Here is a 23,104-nt window from a genome sequence, read left to right as displayed (position 1 = left end):
CTGAAGAGAAACCTGGGGTTGTTCTTATTTTATTCAATCAGTGATGAATAGTAAGATGTTCTGGCTTTGCGGAGGGCTTTCTTATAAAGCAACAAACTATTTCTCCAGGCTAAATGATGATCCTCTAAATTTGTGACACGCCATTTCCTCTCCAGATTATGATTCATCTGCATTAGGGTACGTGTTTGAGAATTATACCACGGAGTCAGGTACTTCTGATTAGAGACCTTTGTTTTCACTGGAGCTACAGTATCCAGAATCGTACGTAGTGAGGAGGTGAAATTATTAACAAGATAATCGACCTCTGTTGGAGTAGCGTTCAGGTAGCTTCTTTGCTCTATGTTGGTACACGGCATTGAAGATGATAACAGTGGGTGGATTATATTCTTAAACTTAGTTACAGCGCTTTCAGAAAGACATCTACTTTGATAAAGTCTACTCTCCACTGCTGTGTAATCAATTATTGTAAATGTAAATGTTGTCAGGAAATTATCAGACAGGAGAGGGTTTTCAGGAAACACGGTTAAATGTTCAGTTTCTTTGCCATATGTTAAAACAAGATCTAGAGTGTGATTAAAGTGGTGGGTGGGTTCTTTAACATTTTGAGAGAAACGTCTTGATGCATTCTCAATCATCCAGGAAAATAAATCTCCAAAGCCTTTTCTGGGAGAAACGTTTCGTCACTCATCCAAGTGACTTCTTCAGTCTCAGCTGACTGCATTTTTCCCCAATCTTATAAACAATACATTTGCATAATAATTGAAACCAGCCCACTGAAGGAACAATGGGCTGTGAGGTCAGTTCCTTAATCATAATTATGCAAATTCTCATGTCCATTGATCAACAACCACTGACCAAAACCCACTGATCAAAGACCACTGATCAATGGCCATGAGTACCATTCACAGAAAGTTGGGGAATGGCTGCAATCACAGCATTGTAAGATGGCGCAAGATGTACCCTTACCCTTACCCTTACCCTGAAGAAGTCACTTGGATGAGTGACGAAACGTGACGAAACGTTTCTCCCAGCAAACGCTACGTCCAGATGAACAGAATCAACTTTTGGAGATTTTGAGAGAAACCAATTGAGTCTAATAACAGATTAAATGCCATGTTGAGGCTGTCATTTTTAGCATCTACATGGATGTTAAAATCACCCACAATAATTATTTTATCTGAGCTCAGAACTAAATTAGATATAAAGTCTGAGAAATCAGACAGAAACTCTGTGTAAGGCCCACGTGGACGATAGATGATAACAAGTAAGACTGGTTTCTGAGTTTCACAGCTGGGGTGGACAATGTTAAGCATCAGGCTTTCAAATGAATTAAAAGTCTGTCTTGGTCTTTCATTAATTAATAGACTGGTGTGAAAAATTGCTGACACACCGCCCCCTTGGCCTGTGCTTCGAGATTTCTGGTAGTTCGAGTGACTCGGGGGTGTTGATTCATTTAAACTAACATAATCATCCTGCTGCAACCAGGTTTCTGTAAGGCAGAGTAAATCAATTTGTTGATCAATTATTAAGTCATGTACTAACAGAGACTTTGAGGAGAGACCTAATATTTAATAATCCACATTTCACTGTTTTACTCTTTGGTTCAGATGTGGATACTGTATTGTTCTTTCTTTGTAATTGTTTATGTTTAAGTTGTTTGTTGCTGGTTTTTAGTTTGTTTTTTGTCTTTTTGGAAGCTGACACAGTCTCTATGGAGATTGGTTTTTTTTTGGGGGGGGGGGGGGGGTAGCAGGAGGAGAGAAGCTGCAGAGAGGCGTGTAAGACTGCAACTCTGCTTCCTGGTCTCCTTGGTAGATCCCGCACTTGATGGTGACTTGTGCTATGGGCTTGGAGTTGGCCTCTAGTGTTGTATGCCACATCCCCATTGAGTTCCCGATGAAGGCTCTTAGGGTCCTGTTGATATTGTACAATTCTAGGCATTCCAGTATCCAGCTGTGGGGCATTGAGTCATAGGCCTTCTTGTAATTAATCCAGGCAGTGCAAATGTTGGTCAGTCTGGTCTTGCAGTCTCGGCTGACTGTCCTGTCTACCAGTAGCTGGTGTTTTGCGCCTCTGGTATTCTTGCCAATCCCTTTCTGTGCCCCGCTCATGTATTGACTCATGTGCCTGTTCATCTTAGCCGATATGATGCCTGACAGGAGCTTCCATGTAGTACTGAGGCAGGTTATTGGTCGGTAGTTGAATGGGAACGGTCCCTTCTTGGGGATCAGGACCGTCCGACCTTGGGTTAGCCATTCCGGGTGTCTCTCGTTAACTAGCACCTGGTTCATTTGTGCTGCCAGACGCTCGTGGAGTGCAGTCAGCTTCATGTCGGGGCCTGGTGTTGTCCAACTCTTCATACTGGAGACCCTTTCTTGGATATCTGCCACTGTGAGGGTTACTGGACCCTGTTCAGGGAGGTCGCTATGGTCTGCCCTCAGATCCACTAGCCACTGAGCATTGCCGTTATCTTATAAACAGTATATTTGCATAATGACTGAAACCAGGCCAGTGAAGGAACAATAGGCTGGGAGGTCACTTCCTTAATCTTAATTATGCAAATTCTCATGACCATTGATCAACAACCACTGATCAAAGCCCACTGACCAATGGCCATGAGTCCCATTCACAGAGAGTTGGGGAATGGCTGCAATCACAGCATTGTAAGATGGAGACAGATGTACCCGTTGGCCCCCTCCTCGATTCAGAGATGGTCTTTTCCTTTTCACGTAAATGGCCTCCTTGACTCCGCCCTCAAACCAGCGTTCCTCCCTGTCCAGGATGTGTACATCCCCATCCTTAAGAGTGTCCACTGGCCTGTAGGTGTAAATAGACTGCAGATTCCTGGCCTGACGAGGTGGCTCTTCTGTGTTGTGCCATCCGCTTCGCCAGAGGTTTTTTGGTTTCCCCGATGTATCAATCCTGGCAATCCTCCTGGCACTTAACAGCGTACACTAATTTACTCTGTTTGTGTCGGGGGACCCGATCCTGGGGGTGGACCAGTATTTGGTGCAGCGTGTTTTGGGGTTTAAAAGCCACAGAGACCCGGTGTTTAGAAAAAATGGTTTTTGCTTGGGCAGCGGTTGTCCTTCTCTCCTGGATCGGCTGGAGCTTTCTTTTGGCGCCTTCCTAGCTTTGACAAACGTCCAGTTGGGATACCCACATTTACTCAGGGCCTTCTTGATGTGCTGTTCTTCTGCCTCCCTGGCTGCTGTGTCTGTGGGGATGGTATTCGCTCTGTGTTTTAGCATCCTGATTAGGGGTGGGCGATATAAACGATATACGATAGAAACTATATAAATTTGGCCAACGATAGAGACTGACTATATCACTCTATCGCGATAGCGCATGTTGATGATGTCATCAAGCTGCGCCTGTTTTGGTCGAAAGCATCGCAGCGGCTAAAACCATTATCATCTGCAAATTATGCTGGGCGACAGTCATAGCAAAGAGATGAAGCACTTTTGAAATAAGGGGAAAGCCAAAAACTGCGCTTCCTCCACTTCCGTAACATTGATTCATTAATGTTGAATTCTCTCGCAGCTGTTCTATTCCCATGTTGTTGCAGTATATTAATAACTAACCTTGTATTGTGGATGAATAATCTCAGTTGTTCTCCTGACTGATCTTTGGCCCGTGTATAGCATCCTGCTATGCGATTACATTGGTCCCTGACCACCAGAATCCCTCACGTTAACTTTTAATGAGTGGAAAAAAGTTGGCGTTCATCCTCCAGCTTCACTGTGCTAATGTTATGCTAACATAGGTGTGTCGCTAGCAATCATGTAGCACAACATGTTTAGGTGGAATCTAGCGAGCTAACGAGCTAACTTCCTGTTAACTTCTAACTCCGTTAAATGTAATAAATTCTGCATGGATGCATGGATGTTAAACTTAATTGTTACACCTGGTAAAGCAACAACGCTGATGATTTAATTAAAGATGAAAAAATTTAGACTGTTTTTAACTCTCAGTACTCGTTTGACTTTGGGAGCTGAGGCGGACGGAGTTTTGGACCCAGATTACTCCGTGAAGCTCCTCACTACGGCAGCCGTAATGCTCTGACAATCCATCAAGCAGTGCGGCTTACCAAAGTTGTACTAAAACATTTTTTAACAGATTTCTGCACGCCCAAATCGGTTCGAGGTCAGTAAGCACAACCAGAATTCATACATGAGGCACACTCTCGATTTTTGAGAAAATTAAAGGATTTTAAGTGTGCCTTATAGTGTGGAAAATACGTTATACAGAAGAAAAGAATATATCGTGATATATATCATTACCGCACATGCTTCAAATTATATTGCGATATGAATTTTAGGCCATATCGCCCAGCCCTAGTCCTGATGACACCCAGTTTGTGCTCTAGTGGATGATGAGAGTCAAACCTTAGATACTGATCCGTAGAGCAGGGCGATATGACCAAAAATATTTATCACGATATACATTTGAAAATTTGCGTTAACGATATAACTGATGATATAATTGACACTAGACAAAATACTTTACAACTCCTCAACTTTATTAGTGCAAAAAACCATCAATGTATTTTCTCTTAAACAAGCAGCTGTTTTTTTTTATGTGCATTAAAGTCATATAAAAATGTAATAGTGCAAATTCCTTGCTGACAGTTTAACCAAAAGGCATTTCCAGTGGAAACTGGCCGACATATCCTCAGCATAACCATGTATAATATCCACAAAACTTAAAAAGAGGTTATACACACACAATACGGTAATATTATGTTGAAGCACAGTACGTATCACTCCGCGAGGCTCCGCCCACGATAGCCGTAATGTTCCGACAATCCATCTAGCGGTGCGGCTTCGTAGCTTAGCAAAGTCGTACTGAAACATTTGACAGATTTTTGAGCGCCGTGTACATAAAATCGTTTCGAGGTCAGTAAACACAACCAGAATTCATACATAAGGCACACTGTCGACTTTTAGAAAAATCAAAGGATTGATTTTAAGTGTGCCAAACAACACGGTAATAACGACGGCCCGTTAGCATGCGCTACCAAAAATAGTGCTTTGTTGTGTATCTGACAGACGAAAGCCAAACCATTTCCACACCACTGAAGCTGCAGCATTTTTACAAACAAGTTCTGGTTCATCTGTTTCATTCAACGATCCGCTTTCACTCTTCTTATTCTGCGTCGCCACCATGTGCGTATGTAAACATAGGCACTGCGCATGCGTGTTTTACCCATATTCTATTTTGATATTTCATTTTCCTATCGTTACCAAACATTACACCGGTATTATCGTGAACGGTATGATATAGCCCAGCCCTACTGATCCATATGTGTAGGTTTACGGTACACGTCAGCTTTTAGATGTCCCCCATTACTGATGGAAATCTCACAGTCTAAGAAGGCTAACCTGCCACTTTTCATATCCTCCCTGGTGAATTTCATGTGTTGGTCCACCGAGTTAATTTGATCCGTGAATTGAGGTACGTCCTGAGATTTGATTTTCAACCATGTGTTATCCACATACCTGAACCAATGGCTTGGTGGTGTTCCAGAGTAGGATAGCAAAGCCCTCTCTTCCACTTCTTCCATGTACAAATTGGCCACAATGGGTGAAACTGGGGAGCCCATGGCACATCCATGTTTCTGCCTGTAGAACTGACCCTTGTATGTGAAGTAGGTGGAATGAAGACACAGTTCCAAAAGCAAACACACTTGGTCAGTGCTGAGAGTGGTCCTGTTGCTGAGGTTGGTGTCATCCTGTAATCTCTTACGGACTACCTCCAACGCTTCTGTCACTGGGAAGTGAAGAGAGATGTAACGTCGTACGAGACCATGGTTTCATCTGCCTCCATAATGACATCTCTCTCCTTCTCAACAAAATCCAGGCTGTTCTGGATGTGGTGTTCAGAGCTGCCCACCAGTGGGTTGAGGAAACTTGGGGATGTTATAGGTGACCGAGTTGATCATACAGACAATTGGTCTTAAAGGTGCACCCTGTTTATGTATATTCGTTAAACCATACAGACTTGGTGTAGACTCCCCTGGGTACAGCCTGTGGCATGAGGTCCGGTCAATAGCTTTGTCTTGTTCTAACTGCTTCAGACAGTCTATCACCTTCTTCCTGTAGCCACTTCCTGGGTCATGTTTCAGGGGCTCGTAAGTATTTTCATCACTGAGTAGTAGGGCTGCCACATTTAGTCGACTATCAAAATCATCGACGAATAATTTGAAGTATGAAGTATAAGTATAAGAATAAGTAGTAGGATTTAAGAGTGTAATAACGGACTGAAACAGAAGATGGCAGCACTACATGTACAAGGATGTCAGCTGCCGTTAAACCCTGAAGAAGAAGATGCTGTATCCCAGAAATCATAGCGCGGCCCTGCTCAGTTTCCAATAATGGCGGCAGCTAGTTCGTTTTAATATTACTCTTATTATTCTTTCTGGGTCACAAAATAGACGTTTAACATATTTTCAGGCGAGAATGTAACTGTGTAAACCTCAAATATCTGCTCAGTTTATCAAGACACCACATATTTTCAAAAGTGCTCTGACGTTTTCGGAGATGTCTGTTACCCACTAGCTCGATAGCTCAGCGGGGTTCAAGGCTCACTAGATTTGCCCGGACTCCGGGCAAATCGTTTACAAACCACACCGCCGTCTTTCGCTACTCAGGTTAAACATGATATATAAATCACTTAGATAACTTAAAAATGTTATTGAATGCCTTTTTTTTTGTATTTTATTTGTTCCTGAGTAAATCGGTTTGGCTGAGATTAAAGTTATAATTTTTACACAGCTGAATAAATGTCAAGCAGATAACTGATTTCATTAAAATTTAATAAAATACCATCTTGTCTTTATTTTTAGTTAGCACATACCTTAAACACTTCAAGCTGTAAGCTAAGATATAAGAGCAGATCAATGCTGGTGCAATAAGGTGTACATTTTATGTCCAATGGATGCATGATCTGATTAGTCGACTAATCACATAAATAATCAGTGACTAGCCGACTATCAAAATAATCATTTGTGGCAGCCCTACTGAGTAGTGACAAAATCTTCTCATGATAGTCTTTCTGGTTTAGCAATACTGTGCACCTACCCTTGTCTGCCGGAAGGATGATAATGTTGTTGTCATCACTAAGCGATTTGAATGCCTTCCTCTCCCCCATGGTGATATTGGATGCTGGGGGCTTTGCATTACTGAGACAGGCCGAAACATTCGTCTGTAGTTGCTCTGCTTCCACTTCTGCAATATTGTTGTTTTGAATTGCTGTTTCTGTGGCTGTGATCAGCTCCACTAGTGGGATTTGTCTCGGAGTGACAGCAAAATTAAACCCTTTAGCAAGGATGTTTTTCTCTGTTTGGGTAAGCAGTCTGTCATTCTTCACCCACTTGTCCACATCCTCAGTGTCGCATCCTTCTCTCTTCTGGCCACTGAGGACACTCTTCGTATTTTGCGGTGGTTTCCGACGTATAACAAGTAAGTCAAACTTCCTTTGTTGCATGGTCTTAGACTTCTTGTCCTGTGCTAGACGAGCCTTCTCAGTAAAGTCAAACACCTTTTTAAGAGTGCTTTCATCTAGAAGCATCGTAAGTCTCTATCGGATCCAGCCCTCTTGAGATTTTAGCATGTCGATGTTGACATTTGTTTCCCTCACTCGTTCATTAAGTAGCTGATGGTGTGCCTTCTGGAGGATTTTTGTTGCCTGGAAGCAGGCAACAAAAGCCAGTGGGCTGGTTTTAGTCATTTTGCAAATGTACTGTTTATGAGATTGAAACCTGCAGTCAGCTGAGACGGAATAAGTCACTTGGATGAGTGACGAAACATTTCTCCCACTGAAAACGCTACGTCCAGATGAACAGATTCAACTTTTGGAGATTTACTTACCTGGATGATTGAGAATGCATCAAGACAGACCAAGGTTATGCTAATGAATGAAAGTCCAAACTAAAACTAGGAGGGAAAAACGTCAATAAAAATCCAAAGATTAGAAAAAGTGAAGCAACAATGAGTCCTAGTACAGTCCCAGCACTGAAGTCCCTGCTGCTCTTTATACTGGATGTGCTGCATCACTGACTGACAGCTGATGAAGAGTCTCTGGAAACACTCGTTTATCTCCTCTGCTCTTCTTTCTTCTCTCTGCAGGTGGAGCTGATGATGGTAAACAGGACGGTGTGTGTGCTGAGAGAGGAGGAGCTGTGTCCTGATGATCCAGAGAGGTTGAAGCAGCAGCAACTTGTGTGTAGAGACGCTCTGACTGGGCCATGTTACTGGGAGGTGGAGAGGAGAGCTTCATCCAGCAGTGACTGATAGAGGAATGAGAAGAAGTGCAGATGACTGTCAGTGCTGCAGAGTGAACTGCTCTGAGAACAGCTCCACTGTCAGACACAATGTAGAGTCCAGCATCATCCCTGTGTGTCCCTCTGGATCTGACAGAGCATCATCAGTGTATCTGGACTGCTCTGCTGCTGCTCTGTCCTTCTACAGTCTCTGCACAGTCTCTGTCTGACTCTGGCTTCAGACCCTCCTGGATCAAACTCACCTGGAAAGGCTTTCAAACACCTTTGAATAATAAACATCATGTTTTTATGAGATAAATATCATGTTTTTATATACAGTGGCTTGCAAAAGTATTCGGCCCCCTTGGTCTTTTTGACATTTTTTTCACATTACAGCCACAAACATGAATGAATTTTATTGGAATTCCACGTGAAAGACCAACACAAAGTGGTGTACACGTAAGAACTGGAAAGAAAATCATACATGATTCCAAACATGTTTTACAAATGAATAACTGCAAAGAGGGGTGTGCGAGATCAGGAATTTAAACACAAAGTGTTTGGAGCCAAAATGTTAGCAAGCTGCTCTTTTTGAAATGGCAGAGGTACAGTGGTGTCTAACAGCACACTGTGGAAGGCAAACATGTTATTGTTGGATGAAACTTCATGAATCCTTTGTAGATTTGAGCTTTTGGAGCCTTTCTTTTCTCTTCAGGTGTACAGATGCTGAGGAGGCAGGTGAAGCAGGTGGAGCTGTTGTAATGCTGGCAGAGGGTGTGTCTTAGTAACTCTGTGAGGTAGAACTGGATCCAACATTGTGGATGTGTTGATGTTCGAGCCATTAAGATTCTCTGGCCACACTGTAGGATTTCCCTTTGATTCACTGCGGGGGCATTTTGGAGTCTGTCAATGAAACTCTTCATATTTGTGTTTGACACCAGTTTATAGAAACAGAGAAATGTGTCATGCTTTTGTTCGGCCTCCACAAATATACACATTTGTTCATTGGTTGGACTTTTTACAAGGAGACACATTGAAAACCATGATAATAAGATGTTGTTGTTACCTGTGGATCCGACACAGAGAGTGGACTTCAGACAGAAACCGTGGAAGAGATTTTAGAGGCCGTGTGTGGCAACAGGAAGTTTCTGTATGTTTGCTGATCTTACATGTGGAAAACAACACGTGATGTTTGTGAAGTTCTACAATGATCATTGTTCTAACAGCATTTTGAGTGGGAACAGCTCAAAATGAGAGTAGTGGGAGTTATTTACTGATTGAAACAAGCTGAATGTTTCTGTGCACGATGAAGATCAGCAGCAGCAGCTGATCAATGAATTGACATCTATCAGTCATTTCTTGAGATGAAGTCATCAGCAGACATTTGTTCTAACTGTGTGATAAATGTCAGAACGTCAGGGCTCTGCTTTAGTCACTATTTGACAAGATGATCATTGGCTCATTGTTGAATCCAGTGGCCCAGTCTGACCTCTGACCCTTTGCTGCAGGTCTTCTGTGTTATCTCCACTTTCATGTTTGATCTTCTGCTGTATCGTCCAAAATAAACATCTGAATCATTTCCAACACTTCAGCAGATCTTTAGTTTGGGCAGTACAGTACAAAATAACACATATTGTACTATACTGCCCACTTCCTGATCTTATTGGATCTGTGTGTGAGGTTGGTAAAGGAAACACATGTTTACTGAGTGAATCGCTGCCATTAGGAACTAGTTTTTCATATCACAGCCTAGAAATCACACAGGACCATTTCTGCAAGTGAAAAGTCGTAATTGGAGGAAAATAATTGTATAGTTTGTGCGACCGTTGTTTGTAAATGAAGAATTGTCCCAACTACATGTGCTGCTGACCTTTGACCTTTTCTTTAGTGCACAGAGGAGTCTGTGGAAACATCCAGAACTGAGGCAGTGCTACAGATGTCTTCAAATAAAGTGGTGTATTATCCATGTTTTCTATGGATCACATCCAATATCCTGATCTAACGAGCCCCCTTTTTGTGGATTTTAGAGCCTCTTACTTTTGCTGCGTCTGCGTCTCATTTCAAGCACAAGAGCAAGAAGTGGATGAAGAAATGGAGCGAATGGGGTCAGTGTAGTGCATGTCAGCTGTTCTCACACATGCTTTCACAAAGAACATGTGTATTCATTGGCAGCATTAAGGTGCACTTTAGTATTCATAATAATCTGACTTTATTATTCTGAATCCTCACAGTCATGTTGCAGCTCTGCTTTGCTTTAAGAAAATGTTCTACCAGGATGTTACTTTCCTAAACGTGTTCTCCAAATGTTCCCAAAGACTTTGTTCTAAGTAGTTCTACACGATGAAGCATTCACACTAAGTTTAAGAAGGACACACAAACACCATCTGTCCTTTCATCATGTGTACAAACGTGTTCAGACCAGATGTCAAATGTACCGTGAATGGATGCAAATGTGGATTGTTCCAATAAAATGAGACAGTTTTGTAAGTGGATCACAGTTTGAAGTTCATTGAAACCTATAAGAACATGTTGTTCTAAACCAACTTTATCCAACAGGAAGAAGCATCAGGGGAACAGGAAACATTCAACCATGTTTACTGTAAGAACTGCACAAAGGAAGGAAAACACAATCCTACACACGACCACGACAAGTGGTCGTGTGTATCATCTTTCAATCTGATCAGAATGGGCACAGTGTTGTTATTGCAGCACTCCCTGATGTTTAGCTTTTCAAACATCAGGGAGTGCTGCAATAACAACACTGTGCCCATTCTGATTAGATTGAAAGATTTATATAGATCTATCCATGTGCTGGAAAAGGATTTGATATCAACATATATGCAGATTAGTAGGAGCATTTTCTTCATATTGATTTAGAGTTCAGTACTAGGAATATGTAGAATTAACATCTGTGTACATGACGAGTGATGAAAATTCAAAGTCAGGCTCTCAAAGGACGTCAGAATTGGTGTCTCTATCTGTGACTTTCCCAGAGGAACCTACCTGAGGGATTATTAAAGATCTGTCTATCTAGAAAGACCTGCATTGATTCACAGTGTACAATTCTTTCTAATCTATTAACATCTTCCTCCAAATCCTGTTTCTGCTGCATCAGAAGGGCTCAAACCACCTGCTGTTGTCTACTGGACCATAAATTCTACTTTATGATGATCTTCAAAGATAAAAACGTGAGTGTATTTGTGAACTCTGTGAAATGTGTCTGATGTTTAGTTTGAACCAATCATGTGTCAGCTGCAGCCACATCATTGCCACGCATACAAATCGGTGCGTTCCATTCCTGTTTAGACCTGCTCGCTGTCAATGGGCTTCATTCCATTTCAGACTGCCGGTGGTCGGCTGTGATCTAAACTCAACATGGCTCCTGTGTTAGAAGAGCCTCTGATTTTAAAATATGCACATTGAATAGTTTCTTTCCAACACTACGGAGCTACCAGCCCCAGTATATGTAGCCCACAGTAGATGGAGTTATCAAGCTGGACTGACAAACATCAGGACTCATGTAATCCCTACATGTGGACCTTTCACAGATGGATCCAAGTGCAGATTCAACTCTGCATTACATTTGACTTCAGCTGTTACACGCTGTCATTTTCTAGCTGTGTCACTTCCTGCTTTTTGGATCAGAGAGTTTATCCATGTCCACAAATGTTTGGCTGCATATTTTTCTCATCTATATTTTCCAGTCTTCATACAGCCTATATTTCATGTGAACTCCAATATGCCACCTGCCATCACGTTTTCAGGGTTCATTCAGTGTTGGAAATGTAGGACAAACAGCAGCACATGTTCTCTAAATGTTTGCAGTCATTTTTAAATGAAGCTGATACTACATGAGACATTTTCCACATTTATTGTCTTTGAACAGAGAATAATAAAGCTATCAAACATATACAGGCTTGTGCAAATACAAACGTCTGTAGTGCATTTGATGACCTGCAGAGGAGAACAAGTCGGGGTTTTCAGCCCTAACACAACCTCTTTGTTCTCAATACTACAAAACCTTAAAAGGCTGATATGCAAGTTTGCATGAATCACCAACACAGTTGTATTTGTTTCTAGTATAGTTATAAATAAGGTGATCAAATATCTGCTCACTGATTAGATCCAGTATCTATTACAGATGAACTGGACATCACAGTGCATGTTGTTAATCCGTCATATCAAACTAAACAGTGTTGCTGGTGTAAATATCCTCCAATAAAGTCAGATGGGCTGAGGGCTTCTGTTGCCAGGTAACGATGATGTCACACTGGATCTTCTGATCTTTAGCATCGTAGCGCTCGGAGTCTGATTTTGGCTCATGTGTTGTCATCAGTGTTGGGTAAGTTACTTTAAATTAGTAACTTAGTTACATTACTAGTTACTTCTATCAAAAGTAACTCAGTTATTTCAAGTTACTCGTTACTTTAAGAGTAACTAGTTACTAGGGAAAGTAACTTTGGTTTTACTCAGAATTCTCTTGTTAATGTGTTGCTTCCGTAACTGGATACCCAGCAAGATTGCCAGTCTTCTAACTTGCTTACTTGCCACAAGTGCACTGTGCCACCTACCAATAGAAAGGAAAAAATAATGTGCACATTTCCACAAGAGAAATCCCACGCCTGGACCGTCGTTGACCGCTGCATGATTCTAGCCTGCTTTTTACATCCAACACAAAAACTGCAGTCGTGGTGCTTTCAATTGTACTCAGAACTCGGAAATTCTGCCTTCTGAATAGGAAGATGTAGGTAACACCAGACTGCAGATGAGCTGCATACAGAGCTGGACTGGGACAAAAAAATCGTCCTGGGGATTTTGACTAGAGACCGGCCCACCATTACAGGAAAACTCATAAAGTCTTTGAATGAAAATAAACACTGTTGTAACAGTGATGTTCACTGTTCTGATGGTATATGTATCAAACTATCAATTGTTTGTTGTAAGACTCAGATAATTATTTTTTTAAAGCTAGATATTTTAAATGAGAATAAGAAAGAAAAGTATTTCTTTGTGCCTCCCTCTCCCTGTTAATGCCCTACATTGATCCCTGGCAACACTTTGCTAGACCCGCCCCTGCACAGTTATCAGCTGTCAGCTACATAGAAAAGGATCCTGGTGTTATTTGTCTTTCAGAAACAGTTCATAACTTCCCTTCAACTCATTCATGTCACCTAAAAGATAACCCTGTTTCTCCATCACCTGTTCAGCTCTGATGATTCAGTAAGGACATCTCCTGGTCTCATCTTCATGTTTCCCTCTCACCAGATAACCAAACCGATATCATGACCAGCAGCTTTTACAGCTGTGGCTCCAGCAAACATCAGCTGATACTAGAAAGTAATATTAAATAAATTCAGGAGGGATATTATACCCCTTATGTCAAACTGAGTGATTTATGGCCCCCTAGAGAGATTTATGGCCCGGGAAGTAATAAAGGAAGTAATAAAAATATGATATTCATAAAAATATGATATTCATAAAAATATGCTAGTTCATAGCTCATTGCTTTTTCCCCCTAAAAAGAACTAATTGATTATTTAAGTTTCTTATATATCAAATAGCATTCTTTTATTTTTTAATCCATGTAAAAAAAAGTTTTTATTTTTTTTTATGCTTAAAAAACGCCATCTGGTGGTGGGTCAGCGTGTGTGCGAGGGCGCGTGCCCGAGGCTGTGTGTCTGGGCGCGCGTGGGCGCGCCTGTGTCTCCGGACTCGCTTTGTGTGTCTCAGGTCCGTGCTTGTGTGTTTAAAAATGTGTTAAACCATAGTGAAACTGCTTAGTTAAACTTGTGCTTTTGTAACGTTCAGTATGGCCAGAAATACAGGCTGCATGCCTTGGGGCAAAACTTTATTTCAATTTATATGCATTTGTTTAATCCGGACAAGGAGATTTAGAATAAAACTCAGAATCGTGAAAAAAAATTAAAAAAAAATTAAAAAAATAAAATTAAACTCTCGCAATCCCCGAAAAACGCACCGCGGCTCCCAACATAAAAAACTCTTTTCTCCAAAAAACCCCCTGTTAGGTACCCCTCTTTTCCCCAAACCTTATATTCGGAAACAGGGGAAAAATCCTGAAAAAATCCTTAGTCTTCCCGCGGCTCCCACCCCGATCCTCTGCGGAGTATAGGCAAAACTCCTCCGCGTTTTCTCCAAAACACCTGAAAAAACGTTACTCGTTTTTCTCAAATTCACCCCGATCCTTAGACTAAATAACCAGGGAAAATCTCCTGAAAACCCTGCTAGCTACCCCTTTTATTCCCAAAAAACCTTATATTCGGAAACAGGGGAAAAATCCTGAAAAGTCCTTAGTCTGTTTTCTTCAAAACGATCCCTCTTACCAGCTACCTCTAAAATTCAACGCAGAGTCTAAGTTCTCCCTTTGCTCTTAATCCACCCGCAACCGCTTCTAGAGCACAATATTTCCTGCTTGTTCGCTCCACATCTGCTGCTTAATGATTCTGACTCTTCGTTCGAAATTTCCGCCAGAGACCAACTCCGCCTAACTTAGCCCCGCTGCCAATCACATAACAATGGGGCGGCTCCCTTCGCACCCCGGTTAGCCAATCGGCTGCATGTCTGATTTACCTTCTCAGCGATAGGTTTATTCTGTTACTGGCATTCAGGATAAATAATCTAACATTTCATCTTAAATTTAACTGTTTTTTTCTCTCAGAAAAAACAAGCAAGCTTTTCTCTCAGAAAAAACAACCAAGTTTTCTCTCTTTTCAAAAAGAATCATGGCCGCCAGACCTACCAACCTCACTGTGGTCTCTCAAACTCCTGTAACCAGCTACAGGTCCTCTGCCACGCCAGAACTCACACGAATGCACCTTTGCAGAGTGCAGCCAACAGCAGATGCTAACCGTTTGGAGGAGAGATTCATGCTCAACAATGGCGGGTTTTGGGGCTATGCCTTCAGCCTTCCAGAGGGTGAAATATTTTTCTATCAACTCAAAGCGGGTGAAAGTTTTGGTCCACTCACACCGCGGATCGCTTTTACTTGCTCTTACTGGGCTGTTCTCACTCTCATCACAACCCCCGAAATACAGAGAAGCCTGCGGGAAACGAGCTCGCAGCAACCGCGAACCAGAGACCAGCAAACACGGATGCATCGGGTTTTCAAAGAGGCCTACTCATTCCCGCCATTCACCCAGGAGCCCAACAGGCACCGGACTGCAAACATGGTGACCAAAACCGAGACATACACCCAGTGGGAGACTCCATTTTCTAGATGGATATGTAGAGCTAGTCGCCAAACATGCGATCGAGCTTACAAAGATGATTTTGTGCTGGACCTCACAAACACCCACTCCGGTGTTTTCAGCACATTGCTTCGAATTCCGACTCAGGACTGGCTGAAGATGGTGGCTGAGAAGAATGCGAGAATATTAGAGCTGTTTAAGCTGAGTAAAACTACAACTCAGGTGGTCCTTGTTGGAAATAACCCGCCACGCTCTACATAGCCCCCGCCCCTCATCCGGTCCCCCCTTACCCCGCCTCCTCCTCACCCTGTCCTTTTAAAAACCGCAACCGCTCTCTCGTCCACATCGTCTTAAAACAACCATGCCTCACCACAGCTTTGGAACCCTCAGCGCTCTATCTCCATCATCCCTCCGACCATCAGCTGCTTCTACGCCACCACCCAGCCCTCCAATGGACCTGGCTACTCCACCGCCCACCCCGCCAATGGACTTGGCTACTTCACCAGCGAGTCCGCTGATGGAGAGCCCGCATCAGGCCTCAGCGTCTCCGGCCGCTATGCTTCCACCTCCGCCCTCATCACCTCAAGGATGGAACTCGCCCAGCCACCCGCAACTAGCCGCTCTCTGTTGGCAATCACCCGAGCAGACTGATGGGTTTAGATTTTATTATTGTCATTTGTATTAGGAAATATTTAACCATATATGCTTAGAGATGTATAATCAATTGTGTAGTGATAGGATGTGTGATCTTTAGCAGGCTGCAAAGGCTTGGTGTACATTCCAGAGTGTTCTGGAATCCACACCTACATCCTGGGAGCATGGGAAGAGGTCGTACCTTGTTTTATTGTTTTATGGTAGGATCAACGTAGCTATATCTGTTTTAGTCTAAGTGCCTTTTGTTTACATGAACTGCTGGACTTTCCAGACCAGTAGGTTTAGGGAAGTCATTTATGGGGTCATACTCTGACCCCACACACACACACACACACACACACACACACACAGTATTCTTTGTTCACATGTATACCTATATAAGATGTTATATGTTAATGACCCTATGCATATTCATGTAACCACAATAAAAGGAGTGCTATGGGGAACCTGGCTGAGAGTCTGACGGAGGTCAAGTGGTGGAACGACACTTGACTCCAGGCAGGTCTCCCTCATGCATGAGTAACACAAAGAACTATGGTGCCTTGTGTCTTGCTTTTTGCTGTGTAGCAAGTTGTCCTTAACGTTCCAGCGAATAGGTTTATGCTACAAACCTATCATTAATTGGTCCTTCGAGAGCCGGATCCCTGGAGTCGACATTCACCGAGGGGAAAAGAGACACGCCGACAGACTGACGTCAGCCAGGACTTATAGAGGTCCTGCAGCAAAGTCCCGAGGCGTGAGAATTCGTCATCGGGCCGGTGGATTAGCCGTCTGTTTTTTTCTCCTCGATGGATGACGATTGACGGGATTCGGGACTGATGCTACACGCAATAAGCAACTCCAAGTAAGTTTATAAAAAAGTCTACTTCTATAATCGTACGTCTTCGCCGCTCAGTGGGGCGTTGTCCGTGGCCGCTCAGTGGGGCTAAAATTCGCCGTCTTAGTGGGGCGATGTACAAAGCCGCTCAGTGGGGTTTTTTTGTACAGAAGCATTAAGTCGCAGAGTTGTGCAGTTCGAACTTTATTTTGGTTCACCGTCTTAGTGGGGTGAAATACAGACCGCTTTGTGGGGTACTGTAGTGAGTTCTCCACCGCTCAGTGGGGTGTTGAGAAGTTTCGCGGGGTCCAGACTGTGCTGGACAATAGGCCTATTTTGTTGTTGTTGTTGTTGTGTTAGTGTGTTTGTGTGAGTGGGTGCGGAGCAGAACACGTGGTCTGTGACGCCAGCTGTTGTTGTTATTATGGGTTCCCAAGCAACCAAGAGTGTGTCAGAGGGTGACGAGAAGTTTATGATGAAATTCGCTCCCGGTAGCGCAAAGTATTTAGGACATTGGCGTAAAAAATATGATTTTGAAGGTAAATTAGTTGTAGGACAATGTCAAATGTTAGTAGACTAGTTGACAGTAAAGGCAGCTTGTGCAAAAGGGAAAATGAAACAGGAGAGAGAGTTGCAACTGACGTCCGCTAAACTGTGGTTAGAGCAGGCGCAGAAAAGACAGGAGGCAGCGAACGCGAAGAGAGCAGCTTTGCAGGCATTAGCTGTGAAACCTGAAGATGAGACGGTGCGGTCTACTTCAGTGGTGCTGACGTTAAGGGACCAACAGCGTAGAGCAGCATTAGAGAGGGAGAGAGAGGCCAGAGAGGAGGAAGAAAAGCAGGAGAAGAGAGAGAGAGAGGAGGAGGATAGAGTACGGCAGGAGTTTGGGGATGCCGCAGCAAAATATTTAAGCCCTTATGGAACTAGATCCAAAACTAAAAGGGATGAGGCGAGTGCAGTTGGTATGCCTGTCTACCCTATCCATGATACCTTTCCCATGGTGGAGGTCGCAAATCCCCATTTTGGTGTTGAAAGTGACCAAAGCCGTGTTATTTGTGTTTACAGGCCATGGACTGAATCTGAATGTGCAGAGGCATGTAAAGGTTTAGGAAACCCGTTGACTAATGTTGATGAATTTATCGCCCGACACAAGCAACTCTGCTCCTCGTACCGCTTAAACGGTCAGGAAACAGAAGCCACTTTTAGGAAGTGTCTCACATATAACTGGGCTCGGGTGCGAGGCACCTACACAGGGAGGGATGGTAATACCGTCCTACCCTATGGACATGCAAATTTAAGAGGCCAAGTTGATGGGGTTTATGAGCATCTTAGAAATACCTTTAAAGCTTCTGTAGATTACAACAAAATTGCCCAATGCATGCAGAAAGAAGGAGAGGATGTTCATGAGTTCAGGGCAAGATTAGAGGAAGTTTTCAAAGAACATAGCGGCCCTGAAGAGAGTGCGGAGAAGGCCAGCCCATATCAGCAGCAGTTAAAACATGCTCTGATGAATGGCTTCCATCCACGCATTGCTGCTCTCATCAGAAAACAAAATGTTAATCAGAACACTGACGGGTCCATTGAATGCATGAACTGGGCCCACCATGCACAGGAAGTTATTAAAAATAAAAAAAAGAAGCCACAAAGCTCTGAGGGCGCTGCCTTTTTAGTAGATGAAATTTTGTTTCAGGGACAGGCTGGAAGAGGGCAAAACAGAGGCAGGAGTAGGAGAGGTAGAGGCCCATGGTGACCCCAGGATAACCGTGGTAAAAGAGATGATAAGTGCTATGCATGTGGGGAAATGGGCCATCTCGCATGCCTGAAGAGTATAAACGCCCTGATCCAAGAAACCCTTATTATAATAAATGACTAGCACCTGTTGACACTGCTAACACACATACATGTACAAATGATCCTTTAGCTTGCCAGAATCTACAACAGCCCGTGTTTCAGACTCTAGATTTAACTGAAGTATTGTTAAATGTGTCAGGGAAAGAAGTAAAACCAGTTCGCACGTTAACTGTGCAAGGCAAAACTGTTCAATTTCTGTGTGATTCAGGTGCAGATAAAACTGTTTTAAAGGATCATGTGTCTTGAGTTGATCCTTCAAATGGCACAATTTATGTGAAGTCTGCAAATGGTCAGTTAAATCAGCATAGAATCTCTAAACCAGTGTGGATTAGAGATCCTACCACAGGAGAGGCAGCTCAGGGTTCAGTTGGCTTCACTCACATCGTTGATCCTATAGTTTGAACTAAGAGTTAACAAATTTTAGAAACACAATGACAACATTCAACAATTTGACTCAACATTTTGAATCCCATTTGAATTTGCAATAAAGGATCCACAGAGTTTGGTGAAAATAATGACAGTAGATGTCTGTGTGAAAGTGCTGGAAGCAAATTAGTGTGTGATGTTCTTTCAGTGTTGCACTTTGCAGACGGTCCCTGAGGACTGGTCTCACAGCCAGCTGCACATAGAGACCAGCGTTGTTAGTCCAGGTCAGAAGATGACTTGTTGGAATGAAAATGAGCTTGTAGTTTGTCTGCTTTAATAATGTGACTGGAAAAAGGTGTAGGACTTTAAATATGTCCATTTCTTTCACACTTAACCTTTAAAAGTGAAGCCTTCAAGGTGGTCCCTTGAAGGAAAGACATGACTTTTTCACTTTAATGTGAAACATTCAGAGTTTTTTCTCTTGTTTGTTTGAAGCTGCTTCCTGTTGGCTTCAGCTGTTTGGAGTTTCCATTTTCTAAACTTCTACATTCTGAACCTTCTTCAGCTCTGAACAGATGATGAAACACTGAATGATTTCAAGCTCACACTTTGTCTAATAAACTTACATCTTTTGTTCTTTATACAGCTTGAAGGACTGTGGTTTGTCAAAGATCAGCTGTGCTTACCTGGCAGCAGCACTGAAGTCCAACCCATCGTATCCCAGAGTACTGGACCTGAGTGGAGACTACAACAACCTGCAGGATTCAGGAGTGAAGCAGCTGTGTGGTTTTCTGGAGAATCCACGATGTCGATTTGAAACTCTGAGGTCAGTCATCATGTTTTTGTTGTGCTGACACTGTGGATCGGTAGGCCCACAGACCCCTATACAGGAAGTCTTGTTCTACTCTTTGTAGAACATCTGATCCCTGATCAGGGATCAGTAGATAATGCAGAGTTCTGAGCTGACGTGTGTGACGGGACTCGGGCAGCCTGACAGACTTAATGTCCATGTCTTCCCTGCTTATCCTGATACCAATTGACATGAGTGTCCTTGCAGGTCAGATCTTATCAGTCACACCTGTTAGTGCAGCTCTCCTCTAGATTGGAGTGCTTGTTAAGCTAAGATGGTTTTAGAAGCCTGGAGTGCAGACTTCAATTGAAGATATGACTTGGAAAGGCCAAAGTAACCTATTAGAGGTGTTTGCACTAACAAAGATTAATACTCAGATTTAAACCTTTATTGTTTCACAAAGGGTTAAAAAGTGAATATACACAGTGAGGTTGTTGGTGAGATGGGCACTTCCAGCACTGTAGATGTGTTCCAGCTCAGAGTTTATGGAAATAATCCAGAGAGCAGGATTTCTTGATAAATGTCACATCTTCTTAAATTTATAATCCACAGAGAAAACCTTGAAACTGTCGGTCTAATATCTAGTCAACTAGGGATGCACCGATACCGATACCGGTATCTGGTATCGGCCTCGATACCACATTTTCTAAAGTACTCGTACTCGTTAAAAGTCCCCCGATGCCGGGGACCGATACCACGGTCTGAGACCTGTCTATGTTTGAGCGGCATGTAAAGGGTTAATCAAAGGCGCCGAGTGCCCGCCCCCAAGCCCCGGCTGCAGCTCGGAGCTGGGAGAAGGGGAGGCGAGACATGTCAGCTGTGTGGAACTATTTCAAAGTGAACGAAGATGCGAAAACAAAGGCGGACTGCATATAGTGCTCAGCGAAATTGTCCAGAGGAGGTTCAAAAGGTAGCGCACAAGTAATTTAATCAAGCACCTAAATTCCCAACACGACAACGAGTACAAAGAGTTTACCCACGCTTATTTACCCATGCTTATTAGCACAGAGGAGCATAGCTGATGCTATAGCAGTGGGACGGAAAATAGTTGGGCATTTTAAACATTCCGCCTTAGCCTACTCCCGCCTCGAGGACATTCAGGGACAGCTCAACCAACCAATAAAGAGACTGCAGCAGGACGTACAGACGCGCTGGAACAGCACGTATTACATGCTCCAGTCCCTGATTGAGCAAAAGCGAGTGCTGGGCGTGTCCGAGCACAAACTCCCTGACTATCTCACCGCTCACCAATGGGCTCTTATGGAGACGACTGTTGCCATCCTCGCCCCCTTTGAGGAACTAACTAAAAAAGTGAGTAGCTACGACGCACTAGCCTCTGATGTCATCCCAGCTGTGACTGTGCTAGTGAGACTTCTAAACAGAGAAAAAGACGAGGACCACGGCGTCAAGACAATGAAAGCAACCTTACTGGCAGCTGTCAAGAAGCGCTTCAGTGACGTCGAGACAAACTCACTGTACTTCATCTCCACCATACTCGACCCAAGGTAAAGTCTGTGTGCTATAGGTATTCAATGAGTATAGCTACAGTACCTCACACAAAGCTCTTGTAGAAACAAACAAACAAATGAACAAAATATGTTCTCCTTCATTTCTGTCAAACAAAGTTGTATGACACGTTTCCAGCGGTTAGTATCATGGTTGCTAGGCAACCTGGGAAGCGCGACGGAGACTAGACCGTCCCATACAGACAAACTTGCCGTTTATTTTGCAAATCGAGCTCAACACTGCCCCTAGCATCCTCGAGCACTTCCGTTGTGTTTTGGAATTTGCAAGTGTTTTGGAGTTTGTACGTGCTTGGTCTCTAGAGACCACCGTACCTAAGGACCCCAGAGCGCTTTACACATCCAGTCATCCACCCATTCACACACATTCACACACTGGTGATGGCAAGCTACATTGTAGCCACAGCCACCCTGGGGCACACTGACAGAGGCGAGGCTGCCAGACACTGGCGCCACCGGGCCCTCTGACCACCACCAGTAGGCAACAGGTGAAGTGCCTTGCCCAAGGACACAACGACCGAGACTGTCCTAGCCGGGGCTCCAACCGGCAACTTTCCGATTACAAGGCGACCTCCCAACTCTGGGTCAGATCAGCTGACCTGGTGAGTCTCCATGATCAGATTTGTTTTTTGGAGATAAAGACTGAGCCCTTTAGAGGTTCAGTTCTCCAGAGCAGCAGGATGTCTGAGGTCTGCAGAAACACAAAAACACAGCAGCTAAAAATAGTTGTTCAAAGAAAACGAGGTGGGAGCTGTTGATTCCTGAGGTACATGTTGTAGCGGTTTATGGAGCATGCACAGCGGTGTCCACACTGAGCTTTGTTGTGAGCATGTGGACTTGTCTGCAGAACATTTCCAGTACAATAACCAGCTGTACATGCACCCCAAGCAGCAGCTTAAAGCTCACCTCAAAGACATTTAATAGGAAGGACGACTCAGATATCACGGGTCCAGCTGTGACCGTGTCCACAGCAGAGTGTGACCGAGGCTTAATGCTAACACACATGAAGCTAATACCACCACGAGCAGCTGCTCAGTGGATTTGGCGGAGAAATGTCTCCAGCTTCTCACAGGCAGTATGCAGAATGTGGATCTCCACAAAGGCTGTGGAGACCTCGTCCCAGACTCTAAATCCACACTTGTCTGCACAAAACTTCTCACATGTTCCCGTCACAAGTGTCTTCTAAGTGAAGCTACCAGGTTCAGGTCCAGCTCTGTTTATCTGGGGCTGCAGCAGATGAGTGATACATCCTTACTAAGCAACACAGACACCAGATATGCCAACACAGCACCATACAACATAAGAAAGACATCCAAATAATTCTCTCTGCATTTCTGTGGCTGATGCTGCTTGAAGGAAGCTGTTTGAAACATTGTTGTTCTGCGCTTTGGGACCAGAAGAGGAAACTGAAACTCTGTTTAGAGGGTTCAATAGAAGCAGCCACGCGCTGTAAGTGTCTGCTGTACAGGGATGCTGGTTCAGCTGTGGCTCAGCACAGTTTCACAGTGTGGCTCAATAAAAGCAGCACGAAATACAAGAATGATCCTTTCATCATGTGGAAATAAGAAATTTTCA

At 43.4% G+C, this 23,104-nt stretch overlaps 1 protein-coding gene and 1 pseudogene across 1 annotated transcript in view; both read left to right on the top strand.

Moving 5' to 3' along the window:
- Positions 1 to 7,885: 7,885 nt before the first annotated feature.
- LOC148095109 (ribonuclease inhibitor-like) overlaps positions 7,886 to 23,104 on the top strand; it is a 36,720-nt gene continuing 21,501 nt past the window's right edge. Inside the window, exons 1-3 of the mRNA XM_087837076.1 lie at positions 7,886 to 7,905; positions 8,077 to 8,120; positions 19,802 to 19,982. Of these exons, the coding sequence (XP_087693202.1) occupies positions 7,886 to 7,905; positions 8,077 to 8,120; positions 19,802 to 19,982 (245 nt within the window). The remainder of the gene's footprint in view (positions 7,906 to 8,076; positions 8,121 to 19,801; positions 19,983 to 23,104) is intronic.
- LOC148095110 (uncharacterized) lies at positions 17,364 to 18,808 on the top strand (annotated as a pseudogene).

Source organism: Neolamprologus brichardi, unplaced genomic scaffold (assembly GCF_056152115.1).
Source record: "Neolamprologus brichardi isolate AB-2024 unplaced genomic scaffold, ASM5615211v1 NODE_ptg000108l+_length_69967_cov_1, whole genome shotgun sequence".
Classification (NCBI taxonomy): domain Eukaryota; kingdom Metazoa; phylum Chordata; class Actinopteri; order Cichliformes; family Cichlidae; genus Neolamprologus; species Neolamprologus brichardi.
Note: the sequence above shows the minus strand (reverse complement) of the source record. Positions and strands in the feature narration are given on the sequence as shown.